The sequence below is a fragment of the Hemicordylus capensis genome, chromosome 6, assembly GCF_027244095.1.
Source record: "Hemicordylus capensis ecotype Gifberg chromosome 6, rHemCap1.1.pri, whole genome shotgun sequence".
Classification (NCBI taxonomy): Eukaryota; Metazoa; Chordata; class Lepidosauria; order Squamata; family Cordylidae; genus Hemicordylus; species Hemicordylus capensis.
In genome coordinates this window covers 19,078,669-19,097,703 of record NC_069662.1, presented here as the reverse complement: position 1 = coordinate 19,097,703, position 19,035 = coordinate 19,078,669, and the positions used below count along the sequence as shown (strand labels likewise).

General features: G+C 48.5%; 1 protein-coding gene across 10 annotated transcripts in view; it reads left to right on the top strand.

Moving 5' to 3' along the window:
- The window catches only part of SHISA7 (shisa family member 7), a 110,881-nt gene that overhangs the window by 83,657 nt on the left and 8,189 nt on the right, over positions 1–19,035 (top strand). For all 10 annotated transcript variants that reach the window (XM_053266444.1, XM_053266440.1, XM_053266443.1 and 7 more), the window contains 4 exons: positions 34–673; positions 4,861–5,015; positions 12,107–12,172; positions 14,993–15,145. In XM_053266444.1, the coding sequence (XP_053122419.1) occupies positions 129–673; positions 4,861–5,015; positions 12,107–12,172; positions 14,993–15,145 (919 nt within the window). In that variant the 5' untranslated portion in view covers positions 34–128. The remainder of the gene's footprint in view (positions 1–33; positions 674–4,860; positions 5,016–12,106; positions 12,173–14,992; positions 15,146–19,035) is intronic.

The window sequence follows — 19,035 nt, the reverse complement described above, 5'->3', positions numbered from 1 at the left end:
CTTCTTACGTTTCTGTCTTCCATATCTTTGCAGCGTTTTCTTCCCGGGTCTCTTTTATAAGTGTTTTTTATACCTGAACCACAACGCTGGCCCACTCGGCGTGACCTTCTAGACTGAGCCTACCCACCATGTACCAGCTGCTGACGGTCATGATTTACGCAGCCCTTGAAGCCCTGGCCGGCCGGCCGGCGTTGGCTGTCATTCAAGCGCCACATCACACAAACCAGAGTTGGGGACTGCCCACCTTCTTGGCCCACCTGAAGCGCTTGACCTCCTCGAGCACAAACGTGACCACTCACAATAAGGGCCCACCCTCGGATACATGCCAAGGCTACTTCGACGTCATGGGTCAGTACGATGCTGCCTTCAACTGCACCACTGGCGGCTACCGGTTCTGCTGCGGCACGTGTCAGTATCGTTTCTGCTGCAACGATCGGTCCAGGCGGCTGGAGCAGGGGAAGTGCCGCGACAACCCACCCTGGCTCCCGGCCTCAACCACTACCCCGGTCACCAGCGGGCCCGGTATGACCAACGGGAGCAAGCAACCCGCCAACAGCACCGTGTACGTCATCTGTGGTGTCATCAGCTTCACCTTAGCCGTGGGAGTCGGGATAAAATTCTTCTTTAGCAAAGCCTCGAGGAGACCGCATGGAAGGGAGCTCAATGTGCCCAGGTAAATACGGACCACAGGGCCCCAACTCCCGGAGAAGGAGCTGTGGTGTTCTATGGCAGCAAATACAGCAAGGAATCTTGTGGCACTTTAAGAAGGAAGAGATGTAGGGACTTTTCTCATGATCACTCTTCAGGGGAGGAGGAGGAGCAGCCAGACTAGGTTCAGGGGCCATGCACACTCCTGATGGGCCATCGTGATAATTCTGCAATCAAGGTAGGAGGAGGGGGAAATGCTTGTCCGTGAACTGGATACAGAAGTGGGAGGCACAGGGAGCTCTTCCCCCCCACTCTCACTCTGGAGCTGGGTACAAGGTCTGGGCTCGCCACTATCGCCCGCCTCTGTATGCAGCTCACCAATGAGCATTTCCCCCTCCTCCTACCCTGAATGCAGAGTTCTCATGATGGCCAATTAGGAGTATGCTTGGCTCCCAAATCCAGCCTGGCCATTCCTCCTACCCTGAAGAAGATCATGAGAATAGTCCCTTGTTGTGACAGAGGTTTTGTGGGTGATCAGATGCATGAAGTGTATCCTCATTTGAAGAGCGAGAGCAAGAGAGAGTGCAACTGTAAACGGGTGAGCGAGCAAATAACTATGACATGCAAGAGGTTTGTCTGTAGCAATTCTGAGTAAAGCTCAAATGTATGTAAGCACAGTGACCATTCACGAGAGCTGGTCTTGTGGCAGCAAGCATGAATTGTCCTCTTTGCTAAGCAGGGTCCACCCTGATTTGTATTTGAATGGGAACTGCAGTTGTGAGATGTAAGATATTCCCCTTAGGCGATGGGGCTGCTCTGGGAAGGTCCCTGGCATCTCCAGATAGGGCTGAGAGAGGCTCCTGCCTGCAACCCTGGAGAAGCCGCTGCCAGTCTGTAGACAATACTGAGCTAGATGGAGCAATGGTCTGACTCGGTAGAAGGCAGCTTCCTATGTTCTGATGCTCCTAACAGTTGTATTAGGTGATGCCTATAACCTCATACAGGCAAAAGCTATACCTCTTGAATTTCATGGACATTTGGTCCCACTGTTTATATGGGTTTTTAATACTGGTGTGTGCGCCTTCCACGTGTGTGTGTGTGTGTGTGTGTGTGTGTGTGTGTACAAAATATTAAGCATAAACTTCATGCATCTAATGAAGTGAGCTCTAGTCCATTAATGTTTATGCCACAATACATTAAGGCAGTTCACACAATCAGTAACTGGGTAGGACAAGTGTCCTATCCAGTCTTGGAGCTGTGCACACTCTCAATTTTGCTAGTGAGGGGAAAACAAGGTAGGAGGAAGTGATCGTGTGTGACACTCATGCTGGGTATGAGGGCATTTCTTCTTTGGAGTATGAGGGAGACCTCATACCCAGCAAGTGCCTCACACACAGTCATGTTCTCTCTCTCCCACCAAAGGGCAGCTAGCCAGTAAGGGGAGTGGGCAGGCTATGCCCCCTCCCCTCAAAAATAAAAACAAACACAGGGTCCCCCAGAATATTGGACTTACCAGCAGCCAGATAACTCTCTCAAGCAGGAAGGTTTCTCCAGACCCTCCTCCTCATGCCTGTAACTTCTTAGCTGGAACAGCTGCTAATCATGCTCCTCCAGCTTCTGATCCTTAGTGGGCGGCTCCTGGCTTCGCCCACTCAAGGAAGTAAAAATTGGGTTGAAAATACAGCCCCTGAAACCAAGGGAACTGTATTTTTTCACCCATTTTTACTGTCCTTTGGGGGTGGGACCAGGGCGGGACCCCCTAGCAATCTGGCTGGCTGGAGCAGTTTGATGAACAGGCTCTTCCAGCCAGTAAGCACAAATCAGGAAGTTAGGAAGAGGAGGGGTTGGAGGAAGCTCTCTGGGAGAGTTCATTAGCTGTTGAAAGTCTGATCTTCCTGTGTTTGGTTTTTTGGAGGATGGGGAAGGGGTGAGAGGGAGTGTGAGAGAGAGAAAGAGAAAGAGAGAAGGGGAAGTTGGATGGCAAGGCTTGGGGAGAGAGAGAGGCTTGGTGAAGGGGAGCTTGGTGAAAAAGAGAAAAAAGAGGCTTGGTGAGGGGGAACTTGGTGAGAGCGGAGAAGACTTGGTGAAGGGGGAATTGGTTTGTGAGAGAGAAATGAGGTATGGCAAGGGTTGGTGAGAGAGGCTTGGTGAGAGATGGGGCTTAGGTGTGTGTGAAAGAGTGAGTGACTGAGAGAGAGACAGGCTTGAGGTGTGTGTGTGAGAGAGAGAGCACACGCTTGAGTGGGGTGCATGTCAAGGTTTGGAGAGGGGGGGCCACAATTGGCTCCGCCTTTTACTATTCCTGGCTCTGCCCATCACCTGCACTACCTAGCCCCTCCCCCCGCCCCCAGTCCCAGCATCTGCCACTGCCTCCTACCTTGTTTTTCCCTTGTAGATGATCAAAAAATGGGAGCAACACAGCTCCCAAAAATGTGTCCTACCCAGTTATTGATTGTGTGAACTGTGTTATTGGCTAATCTTTAAGGTTTCGCACAACTCTTTATGGATTTGATTTCAGGGTGAGACTCAGTTCTGATGGAGACCTGGCTGTGTTCTCTGTTGCCAGTGATTATTCAAGCCAGCTCAGATTGTTTAGCCTTCTAGTTTATCTAGGATTCTCTGGATTTACTCCAGACTGAAACCGGGAGCATCCAGATGCAGGTCTCCTTCTGAGCTGCTAAATCCAGATACAAATGGGGGAAATTACATAATGCCGCTTGAGGGACATATTCCTAGTTGAATTTTGATTTGTAAGGGCTAAGGTTGTGGCCTCGGGGATTACTTTGGGAGAAGCAGAAGTGTAGTAAAGGAACTGGAGGCAGGGCATGATTTATGAAAAGTGGAACATGGAACTCAGGCATAACTGGAAGCTAGTAATCCTTTCCACTAACTCCGCAGATATGTGGAAGAAGCCAGTGGCCACTCAAAGATAAGGGAAATGCATTCTGTATATACTCAGAGATACACTTTGTAATTATATCTTATTTTCTAGAGCAGTAGTTTTCAAGAGCCCTTGGGAGGTTTTTTGGGGAAACCGATCAGAGGCTCCTCAATGAGATGGGTTAATGGCAAATAAACTTCCCTGCAAGATAGCTTGTGCATGATGACGAGTCTTCCTGAAATATGGAGATGGAGTATTGGTTATGTTTTAGGTTATCCTCTTATTTGCACCTGAAAAAATGGTGGGCTTTGGTCCTAAAAAAATTGAACATTGCCCTGTGCAGGTGCAGATCTCATGTGTATGCCTATATGAAGATCACGAAAAAGAATACTGGGTGTGTCCTGACTGTTCTTTCACTCAACAGTAGTTGATGGTGAGGCTTGACCAGTGCTCTGTGTGAACTGAGTGTGTGCATTAGAAAGAATTCTCTACAATGAACAGAGGTTCCTTGGCATGCATTCAGGAAGTGGTGACCCAAGGTATTGCGGGGCCAAATGCTGCCTTGCCCCATGCTCCTGGTGGGGCCAGCTCCCATTCAAAGCCAACCCCCGCAAGTTTTGAAAGTGACGTGGAGGAGAGAAGGTTGCCAGCAGCCTCCTCTTCTCCCTTTGTGTTCCTTGAAAGCTTTGCAAGGAATGTGAGGAGAGTCATTCCTTGCAAAGGTCAGATGAGTCCCAAGAGCTGCTCCGATGACAGCAGCGAGCGGTATCTTGCCGCCCTGCTGGCACTCCAGTAATCTGCCTGAGGCAACTGTCTCACCTTGCCTCATGAAAGGGCCGCCCCTGCACTCAGGAATCTCTTGACAGACAAAAATGGCGTGGAAGAACATTTGAAAACCATGAGCTCTTGATAGCAGGTTTTGGGACTGACAATTTGTATGGCCTGTAATGAGGACTCAATCTTGAACTTGTTGTCGTGACCTAGAGTAGAGTCTTGTTTAGAACATGCAGAAGTCTTTTCACATAGCATCACTATGCTCAGGGATGTAGCTATAATTGAGCAGATGGGTTCGAAGAACCCTGGCCCCCCAGCTCCTGAGGGCCCCCCAGCTCTACCCCTCCCTATTTTCTTCATTATCTGAGGGGCCGCAATGGAGAGGGGTGAACATGGGCCCCCTCTCCCCTAGCTACGCCCTTGACTATGCTTCACTGTTTCCCATGGGGATGACTGTTTAAATGCATGTTCTCAATGGCACTGCCCGGCCCCGACAGCTACTTGCACATATGCCTCAGCACCCCTTGCACTGACCTCCAGCTTCTCTTCCTGGCCAGGGCCCTGGTGGACATTCTCAGACATCAAGCAGGGACCAGCTCATGCTCTGAACGTAACAACAGCCTTGTCATTAACTCGAACTTCCAAGACAATGGTTCAGCTCGTCCCCCAAAGAATTTATACAACACAGTGAAACCTTCCAAAAGCAGCCACGGTAAGTGATGGGGAGGGGAGCTGGTGTTGCTAGCTTCTGAACCAACCTCTGTAGCTGTGCCTTCAGCAGCAACTTGATCTGCAGACATTGGATAAGTGATATTGTGGACCTGCATGTTGTGAAAAAAACTAACCTTTGGGTTTCTGTAGATCAAGCTTCACAAGAGCAGAACAGGCTATGTTTGTTTTCTAGTCATTGATCATGGGAATAGGCAAGAGTGCTGTGCTAAAGGGAGAAAGGAAAACGGTCTCTATAGGGGGTGGTTTGCTCTGGGGAGCAGTAGCGGAGAGTTCATTGACGTTTATAACCAGGAAATCATACCCAGATACTTATTCTGCTGAGATCCCAGCATCCTGGTTTGAGGAACAGAGGGAGGGTGTCTATTATAGCTTCCTCTCTAAAACTGAGCAGCTCTGTTCCCTGGCCAGTATGTCGGTGAGATAGTTCGGATGTAACACCAAACCATAGTTTCTAGGGATGTCCACAAAATGCGATTCGAAAACCAAATCATGGCACATCGCTTTAAAATTGAAGGATTGCACATCCCCCTTAACATGGAGGAGAGCAGGTCCATACCTGCTCCTCCTCCACTCACTGCCACTTCCGCAATCGTGGTGCTCTCCCCAGCTATGCTTGCGAGCCGGCGGGGCATCTCCCAGCTGTCCCCGCATGACAGTGGCATGCACATGGCTGCTGCGTGTGTGCGGAGGTCATGTGTGTGCAGGTGTTGTGCAGGGGCAGCTGGGAGATGCCCCGCTGGTGCATGAGCATAGCTGGGGGGGGGCAGTGGCACCATGATTGTGGAAGTGGTGGCAAGCGGGGGAGGAGCAGGTATGGACCTGCTCTCCTCCGTGTTAAAGGGGATGTATAATCCCTCCATTTTAAAGGAATTTGCCACAATTCGGTTTCCAAATCGCATTTCATGTACATCCCTAATAGTATCCAAAGCCAACCCATGCTTTATCATATTGGCCCCAGTTGAAACTGGAGTTGAAGGGGCCATAGGTTGCCAAACCTGTACGTCCAAATATGTGAAACTCCAGTCCCACACAGAAAGCGACCCACCTGAGGTTTTGCTCTCCAAACTCCAGTTTGAACCTTTGTGTTGTAGTGAGTTTTGCCACTCCTATCCAAGGTTTACAGCCACCTGCAGTACATCTGCATGTGGAACTGCAGGCTGGGCTGTCTGAAATCGGAGTTGAGGGAGGAAGCTCCTCCCTCTTTCTGGCTATGATTGGCTGTGTGGGTTTGCAAGTGGCCACGAAACTATGGTCTGAAGCTGATTTGCAAACCACGGCTTGGACAAATTGTGGTCTGATGTTACATTCAACCAACAAACCATGGCTTGGGATAGTGCTCTTCTTTCAGTGGCATAAACATTTAGGGATTCTCAGGGAAGATGGGGGAAATGCACAATATATGGTTTGACTGTACATCTGGAACTATAGTTTGGAGTCTCAGTTACAGCTAGCACCTAGCTAGCCACCTGTTGGAGGATCGGATGGCACACATCTCCTTCCCTGATGGCCTCCCTGGGGCAGCCACCCCCATCCACGGCAGGTGGTGTCCCCTGGAGGATGCGTTCTGCCCCATTTTTTCACTCTGCCCTAACTCCCGCCCCTTCCTTCACATCCCTGCTGTTTTCTTGCAGAAATATCTCTCGCTGACTCTTGCTCTTTGGAGGTTGCAGCTTTTTTTATGTATATATCGGCAGCAGGAATTCAGCTGCAAAGCTTGTGGAGAAACAGCCTGTTTGCCATGACAACCAGTTCTAGCTGTCTGGCTGTCTTTGTGTTGACTCAAACATTAATATTAGGGTTGGGGGGCGGGCGGGTCTAATTCAGTTATAAACTCTTTCCCTTCCAGGTAGAACTAAAAGTCTGAGTGCTCAGGAATGCTAGATTATAGGGTTTCTCTCTTCCTCTCTAAAATTCCCCTTCTCTCCCAAGAGCCAGGCATACTTGACCCTCTCCTCCTCCTCCTCCTCCAGGCCAGTCACTGGACTCCTTCTCATGGTCAGCAGCTGGGTAGGAGGAGTGTCCAGGTCCATGTGTGCGCCCAAGAAATGGTCGTGCCAGCAAAAACCGAAATAGGAGGAGGGGGAAGTGATAATCTGCTAGCCCCAATCTGTGTAGGATAGCATGGGAAGTGCTTTCCCTCCACCCTCGATAGAGTGCTGGTTACATGATGTGGGCTGGCCATTACCGCCGTACCCAGATAGGGGCTAAGAGATGAACACTCCCCACCTCCTCCTACCTTAATTTTTGCTGACGTGTGACCATTTCTTGGGGGTGCACATGGGGCTTTGGGCTTGGCTGGACGTTCCTCCTACCCTGAATGTGGTTTTGAGAACCGACCCTCTATGTCACTTTATTAGAGTAATATTTTGCTATAAACAAAGGAAAGAGACAGAAAAGATGCAAGAAAATAGGCAGGACCTGCAAACAGGGAACTTTTCATTAACCTTGGAAAGGGCTTTTGCTGTACAGAACAGGAGAGTTAACATTATGGAAGGAACTTTGCCATAGGGAAGGGCATTGCTGGATTATATCGTGCCTCAGTGGTGCCTCAGTATTCCTCGGGGGCTCTGGTGTGAAAGCCCCTGAAGTCTTATTGTATACAGTCCTGAGATCGCCATATCTGGTCACTTGCCTTGTCAGAAAAATTTACACATCAAATATGACCATCCACCAGCTTGACCAAGCTGGGTCAATTTAACTCCATGTGGTGTTTCTTTATTGCCCCACCCCCACCCCCATAGTGATTCAATAGTGAACAGACACACAGTCACCTCTCCTCCATGAAACATTCTGCAACCATTTCCTCAATGCATAGGCTAACTTAATTTCTTGTATTCATCTAGTAGAACAGCAGAACTCTCCATATGATTCCAGTTTTAATGACTGATTTATTACAAGTTGTTGCCATTTTGTAAATATTGTGTTTGTATAAAAAGTATCCACTGTTCAATAAAAACTTATTATTATTTAAAAAATTCTTATTTTTTAAAAATGGCAACTACATAGTCACCCTCCTTCTCTGTAACATCTTGGGAAACTTATCCGTGTCTGGTGTCACAACATTCTGTGTTTCCCTGCCCCAGTCAGTAGAAACCAATGATGTGAAGTAGGGCAAGGAAATTCCCATTGGCATCCCTGTGTCCTTAGCTGTCCATAACTTGTGGATTAAATGTGTGGTTGCTGTTTTCTGCACCAGCTGGTTGACTTTCTTGGTTCTGGTACTTCATCTTTGGAACATGCTCCCTGGGGATACCTGACAAGCCCCTTCCCTCACTACCTTCAAATGAATTGGGGTTTTCAATGTTTCATCCACTGGCTGAGCCATTGTGGCTGGGGATGATGGGAGTTATGGTCCAACAATATCTGGGGACCAGAGGTTGAGAGTCCTTAAAGTAAACAGCAAGAGAACTCTGCTATTCACAAAGCCTTTAATTGCTGTTTTTAGCTGATGATTTCACTGACTGCTGCTTTACTATTTTGTTTTTATTGTTTTGCCTTATTACTGATTTTATTGTTATTGGCTTATTAGCTGTCATTCACTGCCTGAGATAACTTGTCCTAGAAGGTAGAATATACATATTTTAAATTAATTAATTGATTAAATGAGAGAGACTGAACCAACAGGCCATTAGTGTCATGACCCTGGATCCAGCCTCCCCCCACTCCCCAGTTGTGGGGCAAGGCAGACAGTTCAGGGGATCAGAGGTGCACGTAGGTAATTTTGGAGCGTGCACCTAAAGGCCTTTCCAGGGCCGCCCCCCCCCCCCAATTAATCATAACTAGCCGACCCCACACAGAGCATTTGTGCGTTCTTTGGGGCCAGCTACCTCTTCCCATCCATCTTCTGCCCAAGTCTCCGGCTGGCCCGTGCCGGGCCCAGGCTGCTGGGCTGAGTGCCACCTCCACGGCCGGGCTGAGTGCTGCTGTCGGGGCCGGGCCTGCCGCCTCGCCTCCACGGCCAGGCCCGCCGCCACCTCACCTCCGCGTCTGGGCCGGGCCTGCTGCTGTGGCCAGGCCCACCACCACCACCTCCGCCTCGCCTCTGCGGCTGGGCTTGCCACTGTGGCTGGGCCCGCTGCTGCTTCGCCTCCATGGCTGGACCCGCCACGGTGACCAATTATCTTGGGTGCGCCTCAGCCAATCAGGCGCCTCTGCCGCCCAGCCAATCAGCTGGGCGCCAGGACACACATTCCAAGGCTCACCCAGGAGAATTAAATATATAGATGATCTGCCGGATGACCACACCACCCAGGACAGACTGAAGAGGATTTGGGGGGCCCCAGGGGCTGTGGAGGCCCTGAACATTGGCCCTGAAATCCAGGGGTAAGAGAGCCTCTACAGAGGTTGAGATAGGTTGGGAAGACCCTATGGCCCAGACCCTGGCAGTCCTACCCTGCCAGGACCCCCAACACCAGGAGAACCAGAGCCATCACCCCCTGCATGACCTGAGGACTCCTGGCTCAGAAGAGGCCCTTGAGGACTTGCCAGTCTGAGTAGAAGTTCCTCAGTGCTGCTGGAATCAGCACTTAGAAAATTAGGCACAGTCCTTCTAAACAACAGAGCCTGCTCCATGGAAGAGACAGTGTCAGTCCACTGTACCTGGTCATCAGGCATGAAATCCAGCATTCTGCTCCAAGCACCTGCTGGAGCAACATCCCTTTCATGTTGCTGTACCCAACTCCCTTATGGTCCTGCTCAGAGCTATCCAAGTTCCTGACCCCTTTCCCTTAGGCACTGCCTGAGGTCTGTGTCTCTCTGACTTGGTGGAGACCCCAGCTGGGCATGGTAGCTAGTAGCAGACTCTTAGACATGTTTAGGAACCAACCATATTTAGTAGGAGGATTGCTGGTCTTGTGGTAGTGAGCATCAATTTGCTAAGCCAAGTCCACCTTGGTTTGCATTTGGATGGGTGGCTACATGTGAGTGCTGTAAGTTATTCCCCTTAGGGAATAGGGCCATAGCTCAGTGGTAGAATATCTGTATGAATGCATTCATCTCCAGGCAGGGCTGGGAGAGACTCCTGCCTGATTCTTTGGAGAGCCGCTACCGGTTGGTGTAGACCAGGGCTGCTCAACTTCGGCCCTCCTGCAGATGTTGGCCTACAATTCCCATAATCTGGCTATTGGCCACTGTGGCTGGGGATTATGGGAGTTGTAGTCCAAAGATAGCTGGGGAGCCTAAGTTGAGCAGGCCTGGTGGTGTAGACAATGCAGAGCTAGATGATCTGACTCGGTATAAGGCAGCTTCCTCGGTTCATGTGTTCCAAGACTTTCATGCCAGGCTTGAATGCTAGTTTGGCTCTTCTTACTACTTCTGATGGCCTTAGCCTACAATCCCTTGCTTGGTGCAAACAGCTGGCTTCAGCATAAGGCACCTTTGGGCAGCTACTGAGGGCCCAACACCATGGTAAAGAGATAGGGGTCCAGCACTCCCAGCAGGCCCACTGTTGACACCTGCCCTGGCTGGGTGGGGAAGAGTGTGGCCAGATACAATCAGTGGCCATCAAGGGGTGGAGGATCTCCCTAAGTAAGGGGATATCGCCCTCCCCCTGCTGTGGTGGCAAATGTGGACTTCTTTCATTATTGGTAGGCCAGCAGCAGCAGCAAGAGTTCTAGCTGGCTGTATTTGCGCACCAAGTTCCCCCCGTCCCACCACCACCACCACCACCGTGCCCCGTGTAGTGTTGGAAACTTGGAATTCTATTTGGAATGCTAACTTGGAATGCTATTTGGGTATTGTTGGAGGGAGAAATCATGGTGAGCAGCAGTAGCTGCCGAGAATGCTGCCGTAGCTGCTGCTGGTCTTCTGAGAATGAAACAAACTTGTGTCTGCCACCATGGTAAAGAGAGACGGGTCCACCAAGGTAGAAGGGCCTTGAGGCCACCTTGCCAAGGGCCCCTCAAACCTCAAGCCGGGCCTGGCAAAGGGAGAGGATGAGCTAGGAACATAGGATCATAGGAAGCTACCTTACACCAGATCAGACCCTTGGTCCATCTAGCTCAGTATTGTCTACACCAGGGCTGCACAACTTTGCCCCCCTCCCAACAGCTGTCTTTGGACTTCAAATCCCATCATCCCCAGTGACAATGGCCAATAGTCAGGGATGATGGGAGTTGTAGTCCGATATCTGCAGGAGGGCCGAAGTTGTGCAGCCCTGGTCTACACTGACTGGCAAGAGGTCTCCAGTGTTACAGGCAGGAGTCTCTCTCAACCCTACCTGGGGATGCCAGGGTGTGGACCTGAGGCCTTTTGCATGCAGGCATGTAGATGCTCTTCTACTGAGCTATGGCCTCATCCCCTAAGGGGAACATCTTACCACGTTCACACATGTACATCTTACTGTGTTCACACAGTGAGAGCCAGTGTGGTGTAGTGGTTAGAGTGCTGGACTAGGACCGGGGAGACCCGAGTTCAGATCCCCATTCAGCCATGATACTTGCTGGGTGACTCTGGGCCAGTCACTTCTCTCTCAGCCTAACCTGCTTCACAGGGTTGTTGTGAGGAGAAACTTAAGTATGTAGTACACCGCTCTGGGCTCCTTGGAGAAAGAGCGGGATATAACATGTAAAAATAAATTAAAAAATTAAGACGTAGTCACCCATTCAAATGCCAGCCAGGGTGGCCCCTGCTTAGCAAAGGGGGCCATTCATGCTCGCTACCATCAGATCAGCTGTCCTGGTTCACAATGGCTGACGTCTTGACCCATGCTGCACTTGCACAATGATGTTGCTTTCGTGCAAGACATGCTAGCTAGTTGGACTAAGTCATGTTTGGGCTTGTACAGCAAGGAACGCAGTGCTCCAAAAATCCCTGTGATTTAGCACAGCTATGTCATCGTCTTCTGCTTGTGCAACTTTGTTCATTGCACAAATGCAGCATTAGTCAGGATGTGGGCCATGGTTTTGCTCCATGACTATGAAGCAGCGCAGGCAGCAGTTGGGTCACACATTCTGGAGTCGACTTCTCTTTTAACTGAATCGGGTGACCCCTAGTGGCTGCTTGACAAATATAGGAGGATTATCTCCACCTAACAGAGAAAGTTAACTCCCCCTCACTACTTTTGCCTTGCAGATAACATGCATCACAATTACATCCATTTGAACGTCAACAGCCCCAAGCACCACACAGCCACTTTGGGTAAGTGTCAGGAGCTGTCTGCTCTCTAGGTAGTATGTGGAGTGACAGGTATTTTAGATAACAGAAGAACAACGGTGTAAAATTTACAGCAGCAGACAGACAAAAAGTCTGACCTTAAATGCTAGCCAATTTATTGTATTAACTTTTGCAGGCAAAAGCTTACTTTATGGGATGCAGGGCAACTCCACATTTTTCAAAGCAAACATATTTGCTATGTTTACAGCAGTGTTTCCTGCAGCAAACAGATAAAGTGTGGATTGCATAAGCATGTGGGCATGTTTCTGGGGACCCTGGCCCAAATTTGGGGTTTTAAGGTACATTTACACAGGGGTCTAAAGTAAGGCAGTCCCTCAGTTAACGAAATCTCATCAAGGAATCATTTGAGTTGTAGTCAAAATATTGACTAATGAGTTAGAGTTGCATGCATATGAATTAGTTCTGAAGCACAGAAAAAAGCATGCTTTATTTATTTTTTGATTAGGTATGTTTGTGTCTAAGCCCCATGACATGGTATGTGAGAATTATGTGATTAAAACTCCTGATGTATTTCTTCTTCAAAAAATGGGAATCATGACGTTTGGATTTAAATGAAGTGTAAGGAGAAGTGGGGTGGGTTAAGCCGTTGCCCTACACAGATCCCCTGACTTAACAGTCCCATTCTGCAAAGGGGAACATTTTACAGGCATAATTTTGTGGGTGTAAGTTTTTCTCTCCAGGGTAATAGCCACTTAGCAGGGGATGACAATTTAATTGGCATAGAGGAAAGGGAGGAATTGGCAGGGAGGAGCACCTTTCCATCTATGCAGTGGCCCCAATCCAAAATCTCTCTCTCTCTCTCTCTCTCTCTCTCACTCTCTCTCTCTCACACACACACACACACACACACACACACACACACACACACACACACACACACCACTCTTATGATTGTTGTTTGAAAGAAGAAAAAGACACCGGGAGTTGTTCCAGTCACAGAACTTCCACATCATGTCTAGCTTAGCCCTCGTAGCAGACATCATCTTAGATGAGGCATGCCCTTCTTTCTTCAAGAGGAATGCCTCTTTTTAAAATATGTCTTAATTAGTACTTGGATTAAAAATCAGAAGGGCAGTTCACACAATCAACATTAGGGTAGGAGAAGCCTACCTACAATTTGGGGGCCGTGTGCACTCCTGATTTTCAATCATGTGTTAGATTTTTTTAAAGATTGGAGGCGTGACGTTTGATCGAGCCCCAACTGGGTAGGATGATTTCCCTACTTGCCTCATTCAGAAGCTGGGGCCAGTATCTGGGTAGGGCACGCTCAATCTATGCAGATGCGGCATGACTGACAATCAAGCTTCCCTCTTCTGACCTTGTTTTTATCTAACGCACACGCACAATCAAACATTGGGAGTGTGTCCAGCTCCCAAATTAGCATAGGAGGCTTCTCTTACCTTAATGTCAATTGTATGAACTGCCCTGTATATTAATCTACTGTGCCTGATTAATGGAGAAAACATCTAGTCAACCAAAGGGTTTTATAGATCAGTTCATCTAACCAATCAGTTGATTAAACAGTGCAGCCTAGTTTAAAGATGCATGAACTGCATGCTTCATCATACTTCATATGTTTCTTGAAGGAAACATGAACTACTCTGACACAGTTAAACTCTGCTTTGACATGGTTAAAGGTCACAGTTAAACTCGCTAAATTAAGATGGATCCCTGTTGAAGCCTGTCAGATTATACTATGCATACCTACCTACCAGCTTTATTGCTTTTCTGGCAAACTATGGGACAGAGTTATAGGAAAGAGACATTGAAAGAGACATTGAGACAATGAAAGAGACATTGGGGTTGTTCATACAACTGAGAACTGGGTAGGACAAGTGTTTAGAACTGTGTGAGCTCTCTATTATTATTCTTTCTATCTATCTATCTATCTATCTATCTATCTATCTATCTATCTATCTATCTATCTATCTATCTTTCTATCTATCTATCTTTAATACATTTATATATCAATTTGCTCCCACACAATTTTCAGTTGTGTGGGAGCAAACAACTAGGTAGGAGGAGGGAAAAGTGATTGTGTGTTACCAAGGTAGCTGGAAAAGCTGGGTAGGACAGGTTTACCACTTACCTTGGTCAAATGCTGAGTATGGAAGCTAGGTAGGACAGCACTGTCCTACCCAACTTTTCCTCCTACCTTGCTTCCACACAGTCACTTCTCCCTCCTCCTACCTAGTTGTTTGCACCCACACAACTGAAAATTTGGAGCACACACAGCTTCCAAACCTGGGTAGAATGCTTGTCCTACCCAGTTCTTGGATGTGTGAATGATCTCACTCAGTAAAGAGTGAACCTTTCTGGATTCTGGATCAGATAGATTGAATCAATGAGATTTCCTGAAGTGTCTTCCGCTTCCTCTAGTTCCTTGGATGTAGCCCTGATGTTTACCGGGAAAACAGTAAAGGTTGGTGGTTATGGCTGATAAAGGGCCATGGGATCTACTCCAGTTGATTTCTTGATGATATTCAGAAACAAAGGTCATTTAACTTGTTTCCAAGTAAACATTACTGGAAGGACATTGTAATTGCATTTGTGTAATTCCCCTCCAGCTGTTTCTGGACTACAACTCCCATCATCCCCAGCTACAGTGGCCTATAGTCTGGGATGATGGGAGTTGTAGTCCAGCATCCGCAGGAGGGCTGAAGTTGTGCAGCCCTGCTTTAGAGGTAGTAAGTCCCATTTTAGACTTCTCAGTAAAACCCAAAATGCACTGGAAGTCAATTTGAATTGAACTAGTATGTTTTTTCTCCTTTTCTGCCCCCCAAGACTGGCATGTGAATCATACCCCTAGCCACTCCTCCACCAAGTACAACACTCTCAGCTGCTCTCGCTCCTTCCACAACCTCTCCCATCTGCCCCCCTCCTACGAGACGGCCGTCAAGTCGGAGCTCAACCGGTATTCCTCACTGAAACGTCTGGGTAAGTTGGAGCTTCGAGATTGGAAATAGAAGGGCATTCATTCTAGGGGACACCTGATCTAGCATGTGGTTATTCACTGGAGTTGGCAGTTTCGAGTCAGTGAGACAAGGCTCTATCTCCACCCATGTGCACCTCTGAGAAGACCAGTGAGGGGAAGAGGGCTGGTGATCAATTCTTGGATTCCAGCTCGGGTCGGGGGGGTGGGGTGGAACAATGAATCAGGTTGCTGGGGTTGGGGCCAGGCAGGGGAAAGCAAGGGCAAAAAAGCCAAGAGAAGGAAGGTGAGGATGAGGCGGGGGAGGCAGCGGCAGCAGCAAGCAGAGGGAGTGATGCTTGCCGTGGGGACAGGAGGGGACAGGAACTTGCTGCATTTGCAACCCCCTCATGAGGCCAAGTGAGGGAGAAGAGCTGGTCTTGTGTTAGCAAGGATGAATTGTTCCCTTTGCTAGGCAGGGTCTGCCCTGGTTTGCATTTGAATGGGAGACAGGTGTGAGCATTGTAAGATATTCCTCTTAGGGGATGGGGCCGCTTTGGGAAGAGCACCTGCCTGCTTGTATGCAGAAGGTTCCTAATTCCCTCCCTGGCATCTCCAAGAGAGGGCTGAGAGAGACTTCTGCCGGGAACCTTGGAGAAGCCACTGCCAGTCTGTGTTGGCAGTACTGAGCTAGATGGACCAAGGGTCTGACTCCGTATAAGGCAGCTTGCCTATGTTCCTGTGATGGTCTCGGGCAGTGAGTGTGCCCCGAGGCACACTCACTGCCTGAGACCATGACCTCACTTGGCCTCATGAGGGATCCACCCCTGGGAGGAGTAGAAGGGAAGGGAAGAGGATCTTGCACTGCCCCACACCATAGGCAGTGTGGCTTTCATCTCGGGACAATCCTTGACCCCAGAAGTTGTTATATCTTGGGTTAAAAAAGTGAATCTGCACAGGGCTTAGCTAAGGAGGCTTCCTCATCCCCAAACCTCCTTGTTCTGTAGCATCTCCTGCTTCTCCTGTTTGCCAAGTGTGACTTAATCAGGTTTACTGGGAGCCACTTTACCCCACCCAGAAATCAGCCCTGTGCAGCCCAGTCCTACGCATGTTTACTCAGAAGTAAGTCCCACGGTGCTCAATGGGGCTTTTTGCCTGTCGGGATAGTGTGCACAGGACTGCAGCCTTAGTGTTCCATGTTCCCTGGCAGCAGACTGTTTAGTTATTCGTTCATTTAAAATATATCGCACAATCATACAGCTATGCAATTACAGTAAAATAAATGAACAAGTAATTAAAAAGCCTTCCACCAGGGAACAGGAAATGCCTTGTTTAAGTGGTGATATCAGTAATGCTTGTCGGGGACTGAAGGCATTAACAGGAAATAGCAAAGGTGGTTCCCCCCCCCTCTTTCTTTCCCCTTTTTCTTAACAAAGTTCTTGTTGGGCTAGATCGCTTCTTCTTTGGAGAGGCGGGAGGGGGAGAGCAGAGAGCAAGCTGTCACTCAGTTGGAGGGCCCCCTTTCCCTCAGGGGCCCAGGAACATTTGTCCCCCAATGCCTGTTTCAACCTCTGACCCACATCCTCCCCCCTTCCATCCGTTTACAGCTTTCTGAAATCCATTCATGCTGAATACAAGCCCAGGATATCACCTTCTGGCCTGCAATAAATCCCTCCTCCACTACCATCACCACACTACCACCCCTTGTTTCTACATTCTTGAGGGCACTTTCCAGATTAACCCCTACAACAGCGTCACAACATTTCTGCTAAGTGTGCTTCTGTCCTTTCTGTGTGGTGACACCACAGTCCCTATGCTGTCAGCAGGGTGCCGTTCACATTTTGGATGCCTTGTTTCGGATTTTATCACTGCAGTTTAGTGCTATAACATTGTATGTCCATTTCAAAAAAGTAGTTGAATTTTCCCGTTGTAGATTCTGGGGATCATTTTCAATACGATCCTGCCTTTTACTGCAGTTGTAGTGGGTAATCTAGAAAGGGCCCTGGTGGGCTGGAAGCCCATTTACACCTGTTTGTTAGCTTTTCGAATGCAGAGATCAAGAGAATGGAGGCTGGGTGGGGGTGTGAAGATCGAAAGCAAAAGTGATGTCCGCAACAAATCCTCAGCTGATGCTTCCTGAGAAAAAGGAACTGCTCCCTGCAACAGGAAAACTTGCTCTCTTCCACCAAGCCAAGTTGAGGGAGGATAGAAAAGTGAAGGCAGGCTCTGGAGAGCAGTAGCAGAAGGCATGGACTTTGGGGTTTTATTTGCAAGCTGAGTGCCACAGTGGCCAGCTTGATTGCCCACAGGCAAATGCAGCATGAAGGATCCCTGGAGGCAAGCACACAGGGTCCTCGTCCTCCACCAAGGTGGGTGGTGCAGGCAGGATACTCACAGAGTCTCAGTCATGGCAGGGCATGTGTTCCATACAAAAATGGCAATAGGTTTTTTTTTTAATGATTTATTTTTTCTTGTTGCTGAGGCATTATTATTTTCAAGGACACACTTGCCATTAGTAACAAACAAACAAATAATGACAATCAAGAGCAAGTAGTTCTTTGGGCTGCAAAGAGGAACTGAATGAGTAAGGAGTCCCATCTCCAGGAAACGGGTAATTAAAGCAATTCAGTAATGCAATGGGAAGGGTGGGAAAGGACTCATTTAATTAGCTTGTATCCCAACAAGCCTCAGTTGTGCTTTGCCCATCCACTGTGGACATGTTGGCACTGCAATAAGTCAAGTCTGAGAAAACATGAGGGGACAAAACGTTAACAAAGAATGTAGCAAGCTGACATCATCTGTCTGCTCCAGACACAGAGAGTTAACAAATGATGGCGGACATTCCGAACTAAACGGCTAGTGTAGAAGCAACTTCAGTCAATCAATAGATCAATTCAGTTTGCATAAATTTGCATATAGGTAAAGTCAGTAGTTCTGAAGCAAAAGGCAAGCTTTGTTTGTTTTTAGATTGCGCATTCATGTGTCATGATTTTAAAGAAGGCATTCCCTCCTGTGTAAGAGAAAAGGGGTGGGGGGTTTGCATCTTTTAAGATGGTGCTTGCCATCTGCAAGTTTTCCAGGTACTTGTTTTAAAAATAAATATCTATGGCTGGGCCTCACAATGGTGAACTGAATAGGACAAGCATCCTACACAGCTTTGGGAGCCGTGTACTCTCCTGATTTTTACTAGTCTGTCAGCAAAAAACTAGGCAGGAGGAGGGGGAAATGATTGTGTGAGGCAGACACAGACTCTGACATTTCCTCCACCCTCAATAATGTGGTGGGTAAAAGTGTTGGGTAGGATGACGCCATCAGAGCCTGCACCCTCCTCTCGCACAGTCACTTGCCACTCCTCCTACCTAGGTTTTTGCTGACAGATTATCAAAAACCAGGAGCACGGAAGCTGGGTAGGATGCTTATCCTACCCAGTTTACCATCATGAGAACCATCCTGATTAATCAGAGCATCATTTTAGTCAATCAAAAGGCTTCATAATCAATCTGATCAGTAAATTAAAATTTGCAGCCCTAATGCCCCATTTCCCTAAAATTCCCTTCTCTCTCCCTCTCCCCACATTTACTAGCCCAGCCCATGGTGTAGTGAGTTGGCAGTGGCCTGTATTCTAAAGACAGCCAGAGCCACAGCCACGCCCCCATTTCTCCCCAGCGGGTCTGGGCTCTGGCCCTGTGGCTACCTCTGTGGTGGATCACCTCTTCCGCTGCCAGCCTCCACATCCTCAACTGTGGAGGCTGCTTGCCTGCTGCCTCTCCCCACCCCATCATCTGGTTCCCTGCCATCTTGCTGCCTCTGTAGCAGCTCCTTAATCTCGAGGAGCTGCAGGGACAGCTCCTAAGATTTGCCCATCCACTGTGTGCAAAAAAAATTCACTGGCCAGCTGGGCTGTGACTGTCTTTAT